This window comes from Trichechus manatus, unplaced genomic scaffold, assembly GCF_000243295.1.
Source record: "Trichechus manatus latirostris isolate Lorelei unplaced genomic scaffold, TriManLat1.0 scaffold00034, whole genome shotgun sequence".
Lineage (NCBI taxonomy): Eukaryota > Metazoa > Chordata > Mammalia > Sirenia > Trichechidae > Trichechus > Trichechus manatus.
The window spans coordinates 9,320,465-9,341,467 of record NW_004443970.1 but is presented as its reverse complement, the minus strand read 5'-3'; the positions used below and the strand labels follow the sequence as shown (position 1 = coordinate 9,341,467).

The following is a 21,003-nucleotide window of genomic DNA, read 5'->3' as shown; positions in this document are numbered from 1 at the left end:
TATAGGCTGCAGAAAAGTACCCCGTCAAGGTAATTTTAACCCCAAACCAGCCCTCCGCAATGAACGACGTCAGCCCCTCCCATTCCGTTCAAGACCCTAGGAGGCAGGTGGCGACCCCGCCCTGAGCGCCGCGCTCCGCCCACTGCCGACCCGGCCCCTTCGCGCAGGCGCGGGGCCCGAATTGGCCCGAGGGGCGAGGCAGGGAGCTCCCAGCGGCGGGGCGGGGCAACCGCCGGGCAGGCGCGTCGTGAGGTGACGTTGACCTCGCCAAGCCGTGTTGTCCCGCGTCTCTCGTCCCTGGTCTCCCGCGATGCTTAGGCCAGACCCGGGCACTTCCCTTGTCTGAGACGGGAGGCACAGAACGGAGACCATGGCGGAGCCCTCGGAGCCCGGGCAGCAGGCGGCAGCGGGCGGCGGGAGTCCGGAGGAGGAGGAGGACGAGGACGAGGAGCGGGAGCCGCTGCTGCCGCGGATCGCCTGGGCCCAGCTGCGAAAAGTCGCCCCGGGGAGCGCCGTGAGGCTGATAGAGCCTGCCGAGGAGGCGGGCGCGGCCTCCCCTCCCAAGGCCCCCGACGGAAAACTGCTACTCCCGCTCGGGAGCGCGACCTGCAGCCCCTCCCGGAACCGAGCGCCCTTCCAGAGCTCGCCCAGCCACCGGTCCGGCTTCGCGTGCTCAGGTGAACCCGGCTCGCCCCGCCTTTCCCCGTCTTGTGTCCCGCGCGCCGTTCACCCATCTTTAACTCCCAGCCCTGCCCCGGCGCAGTCCTCGGACTGTGCACTTGTCCGCCGCTGGCCACACCTTGGGCACCTTGCCTTGCTCCTGCTCCCCCATTTACTTGCGTTTTCCCATTACGATCCAGGAGGTCTGGGGCTGCAGACTACTTTCCTGAAGGCCTGAGACCTATGATTAAATTCTGATCCTTTAGGCCTCTCCCAAAAGTGAGGCTAAACTTTTGGAATCCGACCCTGAGAAACACAACACTCAAATGACATTATAAGTTGTTTGCTCGTGTTGGCACTGAGTTTTGAAGAACCGTCAACTCGCAAGAAAATTTTGAAATTTGCAACGTGGTGGATGACAGGAGAGAGATATATAGCAAGAATAGCCAGTTGCCACTGGGACAGATTTCAAAAACTTTTCCATTCAATGCTGTTATTATGACGTTAGCCAGAGAGGGCGGAGGCAGTTGAGTTCCTGGACCTGTAATCTGTCTTGCAAAGGTTTTCTTCCCCCACCCCACCCCGTTTTTTTAAGAGTCACTTATACTGTTATGGAGCCCTAGTGGCGTAGTGATTAAAGAACTCGGACCCCTAACCAAAAGGTTGACAGTTTGAATCCACCAGCCTCTCCTCGGAAACCCTATGGGGCGGTTCTACTCTGTCCTATAGGGTCTCTGAGTCGGAATCCACTCGACAGCAACGGGTTTGGGTTTTTCTGTTTGTTTGCTATTGTTGTACTTAAATTTTTGACTTTTAAGCAGACTGAGCGTCAGGTGAAAGAGAAAGTAATTAAAACAATGTTGAAAGTTAGTAAAATTTAGGCATGCTATTGTAGGCCTGGGTATTTGTTGACGAAATGGGTTTTGAGGGCGTGTAGAGTTGAGTTAGCTTAATTTGATGGTAAAATAGAGTAGAACGGAAAGAGTCCCAGCTAGAGCTTGTTTATAAAATGATGATGGTAACTTACTTTCCTAGTTGTTAGGAGAGATTAATAAGATAATGTGTGCACTGTGCCACTCAATAGGTGACAGCTTGAAAAGAAGCCATAGAAAATGTAGTTTTCATTAAGACTACTTAATTTTTCTGGAGTTGTTTGATTTTACATGTCTTTCTACAAGTACACTACTTCTGTACATTAAAGAATTTTGAATAGAGTGGATTGCTCAAGTTCTAGCTGAATTTCTAATCATACATATTGTGTTGTTGTGTTAAGTGCTGACAAGTCAATTTCCACTCATAGTGACCCTATAGGACAGAGTAGAACTGCCCCATAGGGTTTTCTAAGCTGTAATCTTTACAAGAGCAGATTGCCAGGTCTTTCTCCAGCAAAACTGCTGGGTGAGTTTCAACCACCAACCTTTCAGTTAGTAGCCAAGTGCTTAACCACTGAGCCACCAGCACTCCATGAGTTGAATAAATTAGAGATGCCAGGGTTAAGCACTGTTTCCGATCCAAGTGTTTCATGAATAAACATCAGCAAACTGGTCCAACATTGAGGTCAGCTGTCGTCATGTTAGCTAATGAATGCACTGACAGTGCAATGTTTAACAAAATAAACAGGCAAGAAGTTGGAACTAGATCACAAATGAAACCAGATCCACCTAGCTACATTGACAATCTGGACATATATTATCTAGAATCAGTCTGTGAACTAAGATACGCGTGGCTAGCTTGCCCTCTTTACCATAGTTATCTTATGTAGCGAGATTTTAAAAGGGCCTAAAACCTTGAAAGTGAGTTTGTTCTGTAAAAGTGAGGTCTTGTAAACAAATAATATTAAGGCTTGAAAAAGTAAAGGTGGGGATAGAGCATAGTAGTTGGAATACAAATGGATTATTAAAGAGAATTCCTATCTTTTATGGTAATATTTATATCACAGTTTACAGTTTGCTAAGGTGTGTTTTTGTTTATTCTCACAGCAGCACAGCAAGATAGTTATATCTCCTCATTCATCTTGTGAGGATTGAAAACTTAAAAAAACTTAAAAAACTTAAAAGACTTTGCCTAGTCTTTCCTTTTCATGCCCTGCACTTTTTCCATTGCTGCAGATCTCCAAGTGTTATGAAAGAGTTGTTAGTTTTGTTTATTTATTATGGAGGTTCTATTTTTAACAAGAGTTTAAAACAGTTTTGAGTTATTCAAACTTTTTAAAATAAAAAATTTCAAGCCAGTCTCCTAAAAAGTTAATGATTAACTAGATTTAAATCTAGCTATTTTTGAATGAGTCTGTTAGCTTCCTTCGTCCCTTACTGTCCAGTTTCCAGGAAACCACCTCTCTAGCTCCAAGAAATTCTTTTCTTTAGAGAAATAGTAACATCATTTATGATGCTTAATTATTTTATGTAACAGAAGCTTTTTGTACTTTAGCCCATGGAAAAATGTCATATGTTTGTAATCTTTATTTTTCAAGGCACTTGACAAAGTCTAGAACAAGCATAAACCAGTGTTCATTGTTGGATCAATGTCAAAGTAGAAGAAATATCATTCCTTGTTCTACTTATCATTTGAATCAGTGAATTGGATAGTAACAAAAATAGTAATAGCTAATATCTACACAGCACTTAGTATGTACTAGGCCTAGTTCTATGCACTTCACTTATATTAATTCATAACCAACCCTGTGAAGCAAGTACTATTTTTAGTCCCATTTTAAGGAAACACAGAGAAGTGAAGTGACTTCTCCAGGGTACCAGTGGATACAAACCAGGAACTCTTAATTCTTTTGGAGAGCCTAACAATTAAGAGAACAGCGTTAGAATTCATAGAGAGCCACTACAGTAAAAGAAAATGTTTATAAGTCATTTAATGACTCCTGGTGACTTATAAATGTACAAACAAATTAAGAAAATTATTTCAAAGGAAGATAGATGAGACAAAAAGAAAAATTGTTGTTGTTAAGAAAACAACCTGTTGCTGTAGAATAGATTGTGACTCATTGTGACCCTGTAGGACAGAGTAGAACTGCCTATATGGTTTCCAAGGAGTGGCTGGTGGGTTTGAATTGCCGACCTTTTGGTTAGCAGCCAAACTCTTAACCACTATGCCACCAGGGTGCCTTGTTGTTAGGTGCCATCAAGTCAGTTCTGACTCATAGCAACCCTGTGTATAACAGAACAAAACATTGCCCGGTCCTTTGCCATCCTCATCATAGTTACTATGTTGGAGCCCATTGTTGCAGCCACTGTGTCATTCCATCTCATGAGGATGGATTGTGAAAGAAGAATGAGGGTAATGAAATAAATAAGATGGAGGCTGGAATAAGAATACATAAAATGCATGCTAGCCACTTGAGGCGGGCAGGCCACAAATTCAATTTTTAGGATTGCTGAGCAGCCAACTTGAGGGAGACACAATCATTGTGTCCATAAAGTTAAAACAAATTGGTTATTTGAACCCAAACAACTGACAAAGGGTAACCTGTCATACATCTCTTGGAGAAGAGACTACGTGGTGAGAAGAATATCTTTGTAATAAAAGTGATGAATTTCATTGGGGTATTTCTTATAACTTCCCCAGAGCCCATTTCAGTAGAAGTAATTCTAGCAGTGATGCTATTAGTATTGCTTGATCTATGTTCAATACACTGATAACTTGGCTTAATTTAGAGGGAGGTATTAGAAGAGCAAATGTTCTATGTGTCTTGACAATCCTCCATAACATCCTTTGAAAGATAGTGAGCAGCGGTGTGTTGGAGATTATTCCTCAGCCAGTTCCTGGAATACAGCTTATTCTTTGTTTTCCATTTATTTGAGACACCCATCACTCATCAGATATTTGAGTGCCTACTGGGTGCCAGCGGAAATTGAGGCACCAGGGAAACAGTGGTGACTAGATATCAAGTGGATGCCCAGTCACCAGCCCTGTCCCCAAATAGAGGAAACAGTTAAAACAAACTCTTCTAACAGGCTGTTTACGTGTTTGAATGGGGAAAGCTGAGGGTTCCATGGAGGCAAGGAGCTATGCTCTAGAAGTAAGGGCCTTTCTAGATTGTGATGGTAAATCCAGGCTTCTGCAAAAGGAGCAGAGTAAGTGGCATCCAGTTGGAGACCTGAACGATGAATATGCACTCAGACCCGTAAAGCAGGGTTCAGTTCAACAAACTTGTGAGCACCTACTTTTTTTCTAGACAATATTCTGATTGCTGGGTGAATAGAGATGGGTAAGATGTAGTTCCAATTCTTAGGTGAGGGAGAGATCATTTTATTTACTTAAAACAAAAACTTGCTACATTACCATGCATGCTTAAATACAACTAAGTACAGAGGTTATACAGTGGGTTCTTTTAATCTATTTTCAGTTTCTATTTTCTAAGGAACCAATAATAACCCTTAATAAGCATGGTTAAGGGGATAGTTAGTTAATTCGTAGAAGAAATTTATTGGGAGCCTACCAGGTGCCAGGAGCCCTGGTAGTATAGTGGTTAAGACCTGGGCTGCTAACCAAAAGTTTAGCAGTTAGAATTTCCCAGCTGCTCCTTGGAAACCCTGTAGGGCAGTTCTACTCTGTTGTATAGATAGGGTCGCTGCTTCTCGGAATCAACTCCACGGTAATGTGTTTATTTTTGTTTTGTTTACCAGGAGCCAGGCACTGTTCTCGGTACTTGAGATACATCAGAGAACAAAACAAAGATCTCTGCCCTCCTGGAACTTAGATTGTTTTATTATAGTATGTAAATTAATCAGATGGAGCTGAAGGATGAATAAGAATTAGCCATGAGAAGGAAGATTGGCATACACATGGGAATATCATGGGCAAAGTTTCAGAGGGTGGGTTGGAAATCTTATGAAAAGTGAGGAGTTTGACTAGGACTGGAGCTTGACTGGAAGGTCACTCACCTCAGTGGTGACCCAAAGGGAGTCCAGAGAGGCAGAATCGAGATTCTTCTCAGGTAATAATTGTGAATATTCTCTGACAAGAGACAAATCAAGACCACATAGTTTATTCCTTAAAAGGGGCTAGAATATCAATTGTATAGGCATGCCTAAAATATTTGGATAATTCTTTTAAATGGGTTAAATATACCTAATAGCCTTATTTGGTGTTTTTTCAGCATAACCTCTTAAAAATTAATAAACAGTTTTATTTTCTGTCTCAATTTAGATAAATTTTAAGTTAAGGAAAGTTTATTATGTTCTGAGTTTTCATAGTAGTGAGAGCACATCCCGTTACCCGTTGCCGTTGAGTTGATCCTGACTCATAACAACTCTATAGGACAGGGTAGAACTGCCCCATAGGGTTTCCAAGAAACGGCTGGTGGATTCAGACTGCTAACCTTTTGGTTAGCAGTCGAGCTCTTAACCACTGCACCACCAGGGCTTCTTGAAAGCACGTATAAGCATTGAAACACCTTCCAAAGTAAAATATGAGTGATTTTTGGGCTCATCTATTACTTTAAATGATTAATTGTTAATTCATTCAGCAGGTGTTTATTAAGTGCCTGCTATGTTCCAGAAGGTGTCCTTGGGTGGTACAAACAGTTCAGTGCTTAGCTGCTAACCGAGGGGTTGGTGGTTTGAGTCAATCCAGAGGCACCTTGGAAGGAAAGCCTGGCAATTTACTTCTGAAATATCAGTCATTGAAAATCCTGTGGAGCATGGTTTACTCTGACACAGGTGGGGTCACCATGAGTTGGAATGGACTCGACAGCAACTGGTTTATGTTCAGGAACTATGTAAGTTCTGAGGATACAGCAATGAAAGAAATCCTCATCTTCTTGGAGCTCATAACTTAAGTAAATATATAGTAAGTGATAAGTGCTAAGCAGAAAAGTCCCTTGGTGGCGAAAACAGTTGCACACTTGGCTACTCACTGAAGGGTTGGCAGTTCAAACCCACCCACAGGTGCCACAGAAGAAATACCTGGCGATCTGTTGCCAAAAAGTCACAGTCATAAAAACCCTATGGAGTGCAGTTCTACTCTGAAACACATGGGGTCACCATGAGTCAGAATTGATTGGATGGCAACTGGTTAGGGGAGATTGGGTATAGGACCTTGGGGGCTATAATAAGGACTTGGACTTTTTGAGAAGTCTGTGGTCTGTTTTGTACAAAGGAGTGACACAATCTGACTTATGTTTTAAAAGGATTCCTAAAGCTCTTCAGTTGAGGATAGAGGGAATGGGCAAAAGAGGAAAACCTGTTAGAAGGCTATCGTAATAATCCTGGCAGAGTTGATAGTGACTTAAATCAGGTGGAAAGAGTGGGGACAGTAAGATGTGGTTGGATTCTGAGTATTTATTTAAGGTAGAGCCAACAAAATTGCTGGTGAATTGGATGGTGTGGTATGAGAGGGAGAGTGAGAGATATCTTGATGGATTGGATATAGGAAGTGAGAGTGTGAGATCATGGATGATTCCACGGTTTTTGGTCTGATCAAATGGAGGATTAGAAGTTGCCAGTAACTGAAGTACAGAAGAGGGATGAAGCAATCAGGTGCGGTAGTAAAGATCAGGAGTTCAGTTTTGCATATGCAAAGTTTAAGATGTCTATTGAAATTCCAAGTAGAGATGTTGAGTACAGTACTCTGGGATTTAGGGCAGAAGTCTATGCTTGAAATATAAATTTGGAAGTTACCAGTGTTGATAAAGAAGAGAACCTGGGACGTTCGAAAGTTAAGTGGTCAGACAGATGAAAAGGAGCAGCAAAGAGACTGAAAAAGAGGGGTCAGTGAAGTAAGAGGAAAGCCTGGAGAAGTGGCATCCTGGAAGCCAAGTGAAGAAGGTGTTTGAAGGAGGAGAGAATAACCGACAGGGCAACGGTGGTGTTGATGAAGGAAGATAAGTTCTGAGGTTGGATTTAGTAATGTGGCAGTCACTATTTACCTTGACAAAAGTTATTTAGTGGGGTGGTCAGAACAGAAGCCAGATTGGAATGGGTTTAAGAGAGAATGGGAGTAGAAAAATTGGAGAATGGTGAATATAAACGACACTTTAGAGACCTTCTGCTGTCAAGGGGAGCAGAGAAATGGGGCAGTAGCTAGGGGAATTGTGAGGGTCAAGAGAGGTTTGTTTTAAGGTGAGAAACATTGCAGCATGTTTGTGTAGTGATGGAAGTGATCCGATTGAAAGGTAAATATTGATTTAGGGCAGAATTGCTGAACAAATGCCCTGGAGTAGTCAAAGGATAAGGTCTAGTATACAGGTGGAGTTAATCTTGAACCTTGGACAGTTCATGTATAGTAATATGCAGAAGGCAGAGTATACAGGTATAGTTACTGGTGGGCAGGTAGATGTGGTACTGTGGGCTTTTGAAAGTTCTTTTTTGATTGCTTAGTGAAATAGGGAGCTAGAGCATCTGCTGAGAGAGCGAATGGGAGAGAAGGTGTTGGGAATTTGAGAGGAAGGAATATGAGATAGTTGTCCAAAAGAGTGAGAGAGTCTATGGTCCAGGTGATTCCCAGACAACGTGAAGGGTCCACCTGAGGTTTGTGGTGATGAATTTAAAGGGAGATCAGGTTTTAGTGGTCATATCTGTTCCTCTAGCCAAGTTCAGCTGCGTGGGTACAGGCAGAGATGGCAGACATTTGGATTTAACCAGGATTGGGATTTTCGCCGGGCAACCATGATGAGGGGAGGTAGGAAGAGAGCGATTATATGATGATTGACCATAATTTAAGCTGGCCAAGGAGGGAAGTAAGGACAGGAAGGGGGTGAAGACTAGTGACAACATGTTAGATCAGTGATTTGTAGGTCCTGGTGGGATGGAAGATTTTTCTACTCAGGGTGCTAGAGGGAGTGAACTGGGAAGATAGGAGGTGTGTGAAATTCAATGTATGGAGAGGTTGCAGGCATTGGTGATGACAAGATCTCAAGTATGACTGTGGAGTCAGAGGTTGAGGTAGGATGGAGAACAAAATCATTGGACGAGACAAGTTCAAAGAAATCAGAGACATCCGTGTGATTATTTCAACAAGTAGTGAACTTTTTTTTTCAAGTGTTATTACTTGGAGCTTAAAGAGAAGTGGGGTCAGGGGAAAAAAAATGGAAAGATCAAAGCAGCCCATCGATTACATTTTCTGTACCTTAATGTCCTAGTGCTAATAACCTAATCAAATATTACAGCTCCATATTGTAAGCATTCTCATAGGTAGTCTTTCATAGCTGGTCTTTCTTCTTCTTTATGTTTCATATTAACATTGATTTTCTTAATGCAGTAAGTGGTATTACTTCAGAGATGAATACGTTCTTGGATGACCCAGAATTTGCTGATATTATATTAAGAGCAGAGCAAGCAATAGAATGTGGAGTTTTTCCAGAAAGAATCTTTCAAGGTTCAAGTGGAAGTTACTTTGTGAAGGATCCTAAGAGGGTGAGAATTTCACAGACCTACTATATATAACAGAAATTTTGGAAAACACTAATTTAAATGTGAAGTCATTGTGAGTTACTGAAGATATGTTCCTAATCTGATTGCACCTTCTTTTCAGAAATAAAGGTCAGTTTGTTTTTTAACTAAAGCGCTCTACTGTTTAGAAATAGAACTATTTAAATCATAATTTGCTGCTCTATTTTATATTTGGTTTAAAGTATTTATTGTATACTCACATTCAACTCTAGGTTTGTTAGGCTTACATCCTTAAATCCTTACTTTACAGTAGATTATAACCATATTAGCCAAGCAGAGTAGAAGTTTAAGCTTTCAAAACCTTTTTAATGTTGTTTCCAAAGTACTTGATCTTTTTCAAAGGTAAATCTTGCCCTAGGAAATTTTTTCCTGGCACTGTGCCAGAGGAGGGCAGTCTGAAATTTGAAGGCATTGGAATGTGACCAAGTGAAATGAGCTAGTCTAATTCTAGAGCAGAAAAGAAGTTAATATGGGACTGTGTTCCACTTAGTCTAGAATTTTTCAGTAATCTGTGTTATCGTCTTCAAAAGGTATATCTGCAGGCATATGTATATACGTGTTTATGTGTACTGCAAATATATTCTCATATATATATATTAAACCTCATTGGGGCACAGTTATGGATACTACCAAGACATAACCTAACACTTCACGGGATTTGTTTACTGGGTTTGAAGGCTTGGGACCATAGTCTCATGGGACATCTCAGTCAATTGGCATAACATAGTTCATAAAGATAATGCTCTGCACCCTAGTATGGTGAGTAGCACCTGGGGTCTTAAAAGCTTGTGAGCGACCATCTAAGATACAGCTGTTGATCTCTTCCCATCTGGAGCAAAGGAGCACGAAGGAAACCAAAGAGTCAAGGAAGAAATTAGTCTACAGAACCGCACACAAGAACCGCAGCCTCTTCTAGCCTGAGAGCAGAAGAACTAGATGGTGCCCAGCTATCACTACTGACCATTCTAACCAGGACACAATAGAAGGTCCTGGTTAGAATGGGAGAAAAAATATAGAACAAAACTCAGATTCCTAAAAAAGACCAGACTTACTAGACCAATAGAGACTAGAGGAACCCCTGAGACTATCGCCCTAACATACCCTTTGCACTTGGAACTAAAACCACTCCTGGAAGTCACCTTTCATCCAAATTGGCTTATAAAATAAACAATAAAAAAAACAAACACATTGCTGTCGAGTTGTTATCACCTGTGAATACTGTGCTCCCTTGAACTAATCAACTATATGTGACCAAACAGTCAACATTTACACTAAAAGATGAGAAGCTAAGGAGGGGCATGGAAGCTAGATTAATGGATACAGAACAGAAAGAAGGCAAATAGTAATAATGTTGACACATTGTGAAAAATGTAACCAGTATCATGGAACAAGTTGTATAAAAAGTGTTAAATGGGAAAAACAAAACAAAAAAGCTTTCTGAACGATGCATAACCAGCAGTCCTTTGTTCAGAGGTCTGAATGATTATTCAACTTTGTTTGCAAAAGTTGAAGTTCTGTTTTTAAATGATTTTTAAAACATGCCTTTTTTGAGCTTTAAATATGTATGTAGGTAAGGTCAGTCTCTCAATAGTTTTTCCAAGTTTGAGTTCTTAATTTGTTCTTATTTTTTACTAGTGACCTAGACTTTATTGTAGTATAGAGCAATTATGACACTTAAACTTATAAGATTTTTATTTCTGGTCTAAAGATCAATCATTACCTTTGTATTTTATAGACCATTTTTTTTTTGTTATTGGATTTATTAGTTTATTTAACAAATACTGGAATACCTACTCTGTTAGGTACAGCCCTCAGTATATTCTAGTGGGAAAAGTAGACAATAAAATAAGCCTATAATCTGGATTATTAATAGATATGGAACAGTAACACTATCTGGCCTAGAGCAGTAGTTGCTAACCATTCTAAAGTCAGTGGAACACTTTCTTACTTAGAAGTCCAGTAATATAAAACACAGGAAATCAGAGTTACTCTGGTTGAAATTGAGTAGAGTCTTAGAACCCTGCCCTCACTTCCCCTAGGGCTTCTCAGAGCACAGTTTAAAATACACTGGCCCAAAGGATTATTGATTTTAGATTTTTGAATGAAAATGAATGTAAAAATGTGCTAAGAACTGAACGTTTTAACATTTTGGAATTATGCCCAAATCTGTGGTGGGAAGCAGTAGGAAAAGATTTATCAGAATGCAAACATTTTGTGGATTATTATATATATGTTGAAAATCTAATAAGATTTTTACTTTTTCCCCTACAGAAAAGCATTGGTGTGTTTAAACCCAAATCGGAAGAGCCTTATGGTCAACTAAATCCAAAATGGACCAAATATGTTCATAAGGTCTTCTGCCCTTGCTGCTTTGGTCGAGGCTGCCTGCTTCCTAACCAGGGATACCTTTCTGAAGCTGGTGCCTACCTTGTAGATGAGAAGCTTCATCTGGGCATTGTACCTAAAACAAGGGTAAAAGCAGAATATGTTTTTATTCTTGTACTTTTAATTTACTGCCTGTTTATCTGTGAACATTTTAATAATTCCTAATGACACAGTCTAAAGTTGAGTGGTTTTTTTGGTAAACTAAAAGTCATGGTCCACTAATAAATTGACACAAGAGTATCTAAGGGAATGTCTCTTGTTCATGTGAGGTCAGAAGATGCTAAAGAAAAGAGGGGAAGACCTAGCATTTAGAAAGCAGAATAAGATTAGCGATTCTATTAAAAGTAGAAATAACTAGTATGTCCAAAAGACTATTATTTTCTTTTTGGCCTTTATAAATTTTACTTGAAGACTTCCTTAAAATGTTCATTTTTGATTCTACATTTCAGGACTCTTATTTCTTCCAGTTGCAAATTTTAGGTTGCTTTTATACCTCTCAGAAAAAAAATTTGTGCCAAGTAACGGCTTTGCAAAATCTCCTGGCCTTTCTCTTTTTTGATTCTCTGGGGAATCGATTATAGTGTTGAGTTTTGCTAATTTGCAGCGTTAGAGTGAGTTTTGTGGTGTATATGAAGAGAAATACTATAATACAAATTCTGACCATTTTCCCAAAATGTGTGTTTCTAGGTGGTTTGGCTGGTCAGTGAGACATTTAACTACAGTGCAATTGACCGTGCAAAGTCAAGAGGCAAAAAGTATGCTTTAGAGAAAGTGCCAAAAGTAGGTAGAAAATTTCATCGGATAGGACTTCCTCCTAAGGTAAGTTACTCTGATAGGCTTTATTTGGGGGACAGCTTGTTGATTCAGCATGTATTTCCTGAGCTTCGTGTGTGAGGCGTTGTGCTATAGGCTGTGGCTATAATAGTAAAAAAACAGTTTTTTCATCTTCCAGCTTATACTAAACAAGCAATTTCAATTTAATAATAAAACTGTTAGGATGGTAAATTCAGGTAGCTCAGAGTCTAAAAGCAGGAGGTCTAATAACTCAGTATAGGTCTAGAATCTGACCGAGATTCCAATCTCAGGCTCTCCACTAGTTAGCTCTGAGACCTTGGGTAATTTTCTTACTGTTTGACCCTCAGTTTCTGTAAAATGGTTAAAAACTACTAGTAAAGGTTCAGTAAATGTTTATTTGCTACATATTAGATTTTGTTTTTCTTGTCACTTTTTTTAAATAAACCTGAGGGATGATTAGCAGCTAGCTAAGCAAGGTGGGGGGAGATAAATGCAAAAGGCATTCTAGGCAAGGTGTGCAAATCGAAGGAAAAGCTCTTTAGCCTTTAAAAACTAAAAAACCAAACCCACTGCTGTCGAGTCGATTCCGACTTATAGCGACCCTATAGGACAGAGTAGAGCTGCCCCATAGAGTTTCTAAGAAGCGCCTGGTGGATTCGAACCACCTACCTTTTGGTTAGCAGCTGTAGTGCTTAACCACTACACCACCAGGGTTTCCATCATGAATTTCTACTCAAATTCTTTTATCTAGATACAGTGCATAGCAAGAGCAATACAACAATAAAGTCACAGGTCACATTTTATATAGGGTTTTTTTTTTTTAGTGCTTAATTATAAGCACTTTAGAGAAAACCTTTAGGAAATCATTAAAATGTCATGCCAACAAGAACATAAAGTGTTAGGATAAGAAACAGATTTTCTTGGTAGTGATTTGTTTGTATTTATGAGAGATAGGTTACCCATTACCTATATGTCACATTTAACTTTGCATTTCCTGCTTTAGTGAAAAATTAAGGTTTTTAAAATGTTAAACCTGTTGCTGTAGAGTCAATTCCAACTTATGGCAACCTTGTAGGAAGGAGTGGAACTGCCCCATAGTGTTTCCAAGGAGCAGCTGGTGGATTCGAACTGCCGACCTTTTGGTTAGCAGCCTGAGCTCTTAACCACTGCGCCACCAGGGCTCCTTTTTCATGTTGACAAGTAGTAAATTTTAGCAGTAGAAATGCCTTTTAAAATAGACATATCTTCAAGGAGAGGACTTTTTAAAGATTACTAGGTTGTTGTGTGCCGTCAAGTTGATTCCAACTCATGGTGACTCTGTATAAAACAGAGTAGAACTGCCCAGTAGAGTTTCCAAGGCTGTAAATCTTTACAGAACCAGATTGCTACATCTTTCTCCCATGGAGTGACTGGTGTGTTCAAACTGCCGACCTTTCGGTTAGCAGCTGAGTGCCACCATGGTTCTTAAAGGACCACTAGAGAGATTATGATTGATTGATTCTTTAAAATTTATGACAGTGTCTTTAATCTGCATGGTCAAAGAATCCATTCTTTTTTTTTAAGTAACTTTTTTTCTGTTTTATGTTGTAAACAAAGAACTCTGAAATATTTCTTAAGTAAGGCATAATTGTACGGTTATTAAATAACCAAAATAGGTTTAAAATTGGGCCTTTGAAATTTAATTAATTTTAATGAAAATTTTTAGAAAACAGCATTCTTACTAAGAGTGTCATCTTGAGGGCATAAGTTTATTTTCTTTTAACATTATTCTAAAATAGCTGCTATGCTCTTTGAAAGTCTAGGGTTGAACATTTTTTATTTGCTATGTGTTCTTTTTGTGATTTAAAATTAGTGTATAAAAATAGTTTTCTTGATAAATGTGGCTTACCTAAATTAGTGTTAACTCTTCTATTTTCTTACTGTGTTTATATAATATAATGTATTTATATGATACTACTGCTAAGAAATTAAAAAGTTAATCCCCTTGTTCTTGTACTTTCTTATCTAACTATAGTTCTTAAAATTATAGATTGGTTCCTTCCAGTTATTTGTTGAAGGTTACAAGGAGGCTGAATATTGGCTTAGGAAATTTGAAGCTGACCCTTTGCCTGAAAATGTTAGAAAGCAATTTCAGTCACAGTTTGAAAGATTAGTTGTTTTGGATTACATCATCAGAAATACAGGTATTGAAGTTCTCTTGTTTGTTCCCTCAAATCTCGTTAGCTTTCAAACTGTATTCAACACTTGCTATTCAAATAGAAAGATGTAACATTTTGATACAGAAGTCTTGAGGCCACCCCCATCCTGCCTTAGAAATAAGAGATGTAGTACTGACCCACCTGAGCAGAATTAGCCCTGTGCAGACTCCTGCCAGGTGACAGAGATCAGCTCACATCTCCTGCAGGGAATTTCATAGCAGCAAGACAAAGCCAGTTATTAGAATATGAATAATTAAAACTTGATTGTATAAAGTATTTTAGATGCTTATTTCTACATTATGTAACTGCAAGTGTACTCTATAAATACATGAAACTCTTATTTTTTTCTGCTGCTGGAAAGGAGCACTGATGTAGATATCTAAAACAGTGGTCCCAAAATGTGGTTCTCTGGCCAGGGAAGGTCAGCATTCAGGGAACTTGTTTTAAACATGCATCTATCTTCTTGGACCCCACCCCAGACTTACTGAAGCAGCAACTTCATATGTGGGGCTCAGCAATGTGTGTTTTAATGAGCTCTCCAGTAATTCTGATACACCCTAAAGTTTGAGAACTTCAGATTGAAAAATATGTTCTTATTTATATTCATTTCTGAAAAAATGTTATGCAATTAGTTTTTAGATTTACCTTAATTAATGTAGCCTTAGGTTAATATTAAAATTAATGTAAAATTAATGTGCAGTTCTAGAGTGCTCCTGTACTGATTTTAGGTGAGCCTACCCAGAAATTTGCCTGGCAAATGGAGGTAGATACTTTTTCTTCCTAAGGTGAAGAGAAGTTATCCTTGATTTTAATAACCTTGATTAATAACTCTTGACAATAATTGTACCTACCTCACAGGGTGGGTGGTTATGAAGATTCGGTGGATTAATATACATAAGGACTGATAACCTCTGACAGAGTAAACACTCAAAATTTTTGTATATATTAAACTGAGACCTTTAATATGATAAACACATGCCACAGATAACCAATCTCAATTAATCTGAAGGTTTCAATAATCAAGAGGTAACTAGATTTTTCCCCTTCTATTAATCATGTCTGTAAAAAATGAAGTAACAGCTTTTTTATTTGTTTGTTTTAAAAGACAGAGGAAATGATAATTGGTTAATCAAATATGAAAAGCAGAAGGAAGTTGACAGTAAGGTAAGGAAACTAAAAGAAATATGTACATATACACACACATATAGACATATACACAAAATCAATTTCTGTAACATCCACTTTAAAATAGGCTTTAAAGTTGTTATTGTTCACCATTTTCTCCTTCTTTCACTTAGATCCTTGGTTTTACTCATCTGTTTTACTTTCCATCCCTTGTTTACATTCCTTTTTTTTTCTATTTTTTATTATCTCTGTAAAGTTTTATTTTTTATTTGTATTAGAATAAAAGAATGATACCAGCTTAGTACTTTTTTAGGGCTCGGGAAATTTGTTATAGAACCATTACATTTATTTTGCTTTCATGTAATAACAGCTTCTGATATTTTTGGTCAACATGTTTATATTTCACGGGTTCACTTTTCTCTGAGTCTTAGGAATTCAGTGTTACATAACACCATGTAAAATGGAAAGTGTGTGCTTTATCTGTAGTTATGGCCATTGAACTTAAAAAAAAAATTACTTCTACATCATATAAGAAGCTGGCTTTTACTTATATAATTTAACTGCGCACACACACTTCACACTATCAGAATTAAAGATTTTAGGTTCATTTATGTCAACTCTGAGTACTTAAGTTCAAATTTTAGTTATTTACATAAGTATTTTCAGAATAGATTTACAAGTTTAAAATAGGCTATACAATTGAGAAAATTTTAACTGATTTTTAAAAAATAATTTCTCCAGTATTTCTAATCTGTATATTCTCAAGTTATCACTTAAAGCTATTGCATCACTTTAAAAAGTTTGCACTTTTAAGTATTTATCAAGGAAATTTAAAAATATGCATTTAAAAATAGTACTTAGCAATAAAAAAGAACAGATCTGATACAATCAGTAACATGGATGAATCTCAGAGTCATGTTAACTGAAAGAAGCTACACATAAAGGGAACATACCATATGATTGCACTTACATAAAAATGCAGGGAGTGCAAGCTCATCTCTAGAGGCAGAAAACAGATCAGTGGCTGCGTGGTGATGGGGTAGAGGGAGGGGTGGACTGCAGAGGGACACAAGAAAACTTTTGCGTGGTGGTTTCACAGGTGTTTACATCATCTGTCAAGGCTCATCTGATTGTACACCTTAATATATGTAAAGTTTATTGTATGTAAATTATACCTCACTAAAGTTTTAAAAAGTGACAGAAATAAAAATAAATGGTGGTTATAGCAGAATACGTTAAAATGCACACACAAATATACATCTATGTAATGGCTCCTAAATTTTATTTTATTGGTTTATTTTGAGCAATCAGATTTAACTGAGACCTTTTTTTTTTGCTATTAGTATTTTGTGCATTTCATTGAGGTGAGATATTTGACATAAACTAAAAGAAACAAAGAAACTTGCCATGTATCACATGGGCCTTCACTGTAGTATGTTTAATTTAAAAGCTACCTTTTTAACCTTTTGTTATTTTATGTAGGCCACTTAATAATGGCAACCATCTGTCTTTAAATACTGTAATAGATAATACTCTTTAATATGAAAACCCTCTGCTCCTGAGGTCTTTGTTTCTGCAACAGAAGAGTATAGAAGGAATGACCTGTATTCTGTAGCCAAGAATATTTTGACGTTCTGTCTACTGGACTTTTATTACATTTAGCTATGGTCTTTGGGGAATTTTATTTATAAATATTTTATATTTAACTTAATTATTTATATGGAACCCTAAGAAGGGCTGGAAACCTGGTGGCATAGTGGTTAAGAGTTTGTCTGCTAAATAAAAGGTCGGCAGTTTGAATCCACCAGCTGCTCCTTGAAAACCCTAGGGGGCAGTTCTTCTCTGTCCTGTAGGGTTGCTATGAGTCAGAATCAACTTGATGGCAGTGGGTTTGGTTTCTTTTAAGAAGGGCTAGATTTTAATAAGATAATTTTGTAAGTTGTCTTAAAAATATCAATATTTTGCAAATACCATACATTTAAACAATGATTCTAGCTATAAATCACTCTTTTAAGTCTTAATATTTCTAAGTTCTATTCCCCGAAGATGAAAAAAGGTAAATGTATAAGTACAAAATTTTTAAAATAGTGATTATGAAATTCTTAGTGGTTTTAAGACAATCTCTTTCCTTCCAGAGTGAATTCATACTCTCTATGGCAGCTTATTTTTTACTTTTATAGGCTTTGAGTAAATATGTCAATAATTATTTTAAATATTTTATCCTTTGGAAATACTCAGATATGTGTTTTAACCAACTGACCATTTTTCTCCACTTTAGGAAACAAAATGGACTGATGATAAAGAATCTCTTATTAAAATAGCTGCAATTGACAATGGTCTAGCATTTCCTTTTAAACATCCTGATGAGTGGAGAGCATGTGAGTATTTTAGAAGTTTCTAGAGATTTTTTTAATTACCTCTTTCTAGAATGGAAAAGGAACAAAATTTATGGATATCAAAATAGCAGAGGAAGAACTGGGTAAAGGAAATATAATCATTCATTAAGGCACTGTTCTAGGCAATAGGGATGCAAAGATGCGTGCTGCATGGGCCTTAGCATGTACTACTTGCTTATCTTTGGATGACCATGTCTAATTTTGATTTTTAGGCTTATGCAAGCTTTGTACAATGAGTTTAGTAGCTTTCTAATTTTTCAAATATATATAACATACGACAGGAGAGTAGCTCTGGTGTTAGTCATTCCATCATGGTTGTATAAGAAAGTTAATACAGAGGCGGAGCAGTCAGACGCTTCCAGTGGACCCTCTTACAACAAAGACCCAAAAAAACAAGTGAATCAATTATATATGACAATCTAGGAGCCCTGAACATCTAAGGCAAAGTTGAGGAACCGGACTGAGTGGCAGGGGGAGGGAGAGATGGTTCGGAAGCAGCAAAGAGTTGCCAGGCCTGACCCGGCAAGAGCCTGAGCCCTTCAGGCCTGATTAGCTCATAGGTGAGCGGTGAGGCAGGCAAGCAGCGGTGCTCAGGAGGTGTATTCCACATCGGGAGCGACCCAGCCACTCAGAACCAGTGAGAAGCAGCCCTAGATGGGCGAAAGATAAGTACTTGCATACGGCCTACTGTACAGATCAAAAAAACCCCCCTTAGGGAAAAACCTCTCTCCCATTTACCTCCCCGCTCACTACTCTGCACTGGGTTCCAGACCAGCTACAGCAATCGCTGAGTACCCTGGGCCAGGAGTAGGATCCGTCATACGCCCTGAGCAATTCTCCCAGCCTTGGAGAGTGAACAAATTAACAAACAGGAAAAAATAAACTGCTGGCTCCCCTAAGCCAGGAACCCAGGGTAGGCACAGGTCCTTTGCCTAGGCACAGGCATAAGGGATTCACGGACTTTGAGTGCCTTTCTCCCTGCAGAGACTTGTGTGGGCCCGTTTCAACAGTGTAGGCCCTCACTACCGCAGTACAACAGGGTATATACCTGAAGTCTAACTTGAACTGTTTCAGCTGTGAAGTGGCAGATTTGTGACATTTGACACTGCTCTGCCCATTAAGCAGGGTCTTCACCTATTCACATCAGGGGCCTGAGGACTGGTGGCTCCAGCCAGGCCACCTGCGATAGGGGTCCAAAAAAAGATGCCCCCCAATCCTTACAGCCGACAGCATTGGGTACTCATAGTCCGACTGTAAAACCCACCCACCTACGCGTTCTAGGGAACAGGGACATACTTTCTTCCTGGATACTTGGAGGTGGCTGTCAGCCCCCAGCCTTGCTCAGAGTATGTCCTCCTGCTACAGCCCGGTGCCTGTGCCTATGCCAGTCACCCATGCCTGTCTAGGACTATAGGTGAGAGCCTACACCACACACTCGGTGGCTCTCTACCTGGGCACCTGAGCTGAATCCATACAGGAGGAGTGGGTGGACTCCTGAGCTCACATACCTAGTAACAGATCTTACCACCAGGTGACAGGACATTAGAGCTTCAAAGCTTCCAATAATCAAAAGAGCTCATACGAGCAGCGTATTTGGGCATATCAAAACAAAACAAAAAGCTAGGACACAGTAAACAAACATAAAATAAATATAATAACTTATTGATGGCTTGGAGACAACAGTCAATATCAAATCACATAAAGAGGCAGACCATGATGGCTTCAGCAAGCTCCCAAAATAAAGAATCTAGAAATTTTCTAGAGGAAGAAAATTTCTTGGAATTACCGGAGGCAGAATACAAAACATTAATATACAGAACTCTTCAAGAAATTACGAAGGAAATTAAGCAAAATGCAGAACATGCAATAGAGGAAATTAAAAAGATGAGAGAAGAGCCTAATGACAAATTTAACAGGTTGCAAGAATCCGTAGAGACAGCAATCAGAAATCCAGAAGATTAACAATAAAATTTCAGAATTAGACAACTCAGTAGAAAGTCATAGGAGCAGAATTGAGGCAAGGGAAGTTAGAATTAGTGAGATTGAAGATAAAGCACTTGACAACAACTTATTTGAGGAAAAATCAGGTACAAGGATTAAAAACAATGAAGAAACCCTGAGAATTATGTGGGATTCTATCGAGGAATAACCTACGAGTGACTGCGTACCAGAACGGGGGGGATAATAGAAAGTACAGAGAGAATTGTTGAAGATTTGTTGGCAGTAAACTTCCAGGATATCATGAAAGATGATAAGATATCTATCCAAGAAGCTCATCGAACCCCACATTAGGTAGATCCCGAAAGAAAGTCACCAAGATATATTATAATCAAACTTGCCAAAACCAAAAATAAAGAAGAGAATTTTAAGAGCGGCTAGGGATAAACGAAAAGTCATCTACAAAGGAGAGTCAATGAGAGTAAGCTCGGACTACTCAGCAGAAACCATGCAGGCAAGAAGGCAATGAGATGACATATATGAAGCCCTGAAGGAAAAAAATTGCCAGCTAAGAATTATGTATCTAGCAAAACTGTCTCTCAAATATGATGGTGAAATTAGGACATTTCCAGATAAACTGAAGTTTAGGGAATTTGCAAAAAAAAACCCAAAATTACAACGAATACTAAAGGAAGTCCTCCAGTGAGAAAATCAGTAACATCAGATAACAACCCAAGAGCAGAACACAGGACAGAGCAACCAGATATCAACCCAGATAGAGAAGTCACAAAAATAAATCAAAGCTAAAGCACTGAAAATAGGGAAACAGATGTCAATATGTAAAAGATAACAACATTAAAACAAAAAAGAGGAACTTAAAAAATGTAGACTTAGACTTTGTATTTGGAGAGGGAGTCAAGGCGATATAAAAAAATAAAAGACTGGTATAAACTTAGAAAAATAGGGGTAAATATTAAGGTAGCCACAAAGGAAACTAACAATCCTACAAGTCAAAATAAAAAACTAGAAAAATATAGACTCAGCAAACACAAAATTGACAACAATGGAAAAGATGAAAAGAAATACATAAAGAAAAACGACGCA

General features: G+C 38.8%; 1 protein-coding gene across 2 annotated transcripts in view; it reads left to right on the top strand.

Moving 5' to 3' along the window:
- Positions 1 to 271: 271 nt before the first annotated feature.
- PI4K2B (phosphatidylinositol 4-kinase type 2 beta) overlaps positions 272 to 21,003 on the top strand; it is a 33,686-nt gene continuing 12,954 nt past the window's right edge. The window contains exons 1-7 of one of the 2 annotated variants that reach the window (XM_004375132.2): positions 272 to 677; positions 8,872 to 9,026; positions 11,334 to 11,534; positions 12,135 to 12,266; positions 14,272 to 14,425; positions 15,546 to 15,604; positions 17,844 to 17,943. In XM_004375132.2, the coding sequence (XP_004375189.1) occupies positions 371 to 677; positions 8,872 to 9,026; positions 11,334 to 11,534; positions 12,135 to 12,266; positions 14,272 to 14,425; positions 15,546 to 15,604; positions 17,844 to 17,943 (1,108 nt within the window). In that variant the 5' untranslated portion in view covers positions 272 to 370. The remainder of the gene's footprint in view (positions 678 to 8,871; positions 9,027 to 11,333; positions 11,535 to 12,134; positions 12,267 to 14,271; positions 14,426 to 15,545; positions 15,605 to 17,843; positions 17,944 to 21,003) is intronic. The other variant, XM_023730242.1, reaches the window with a different exon arrangement.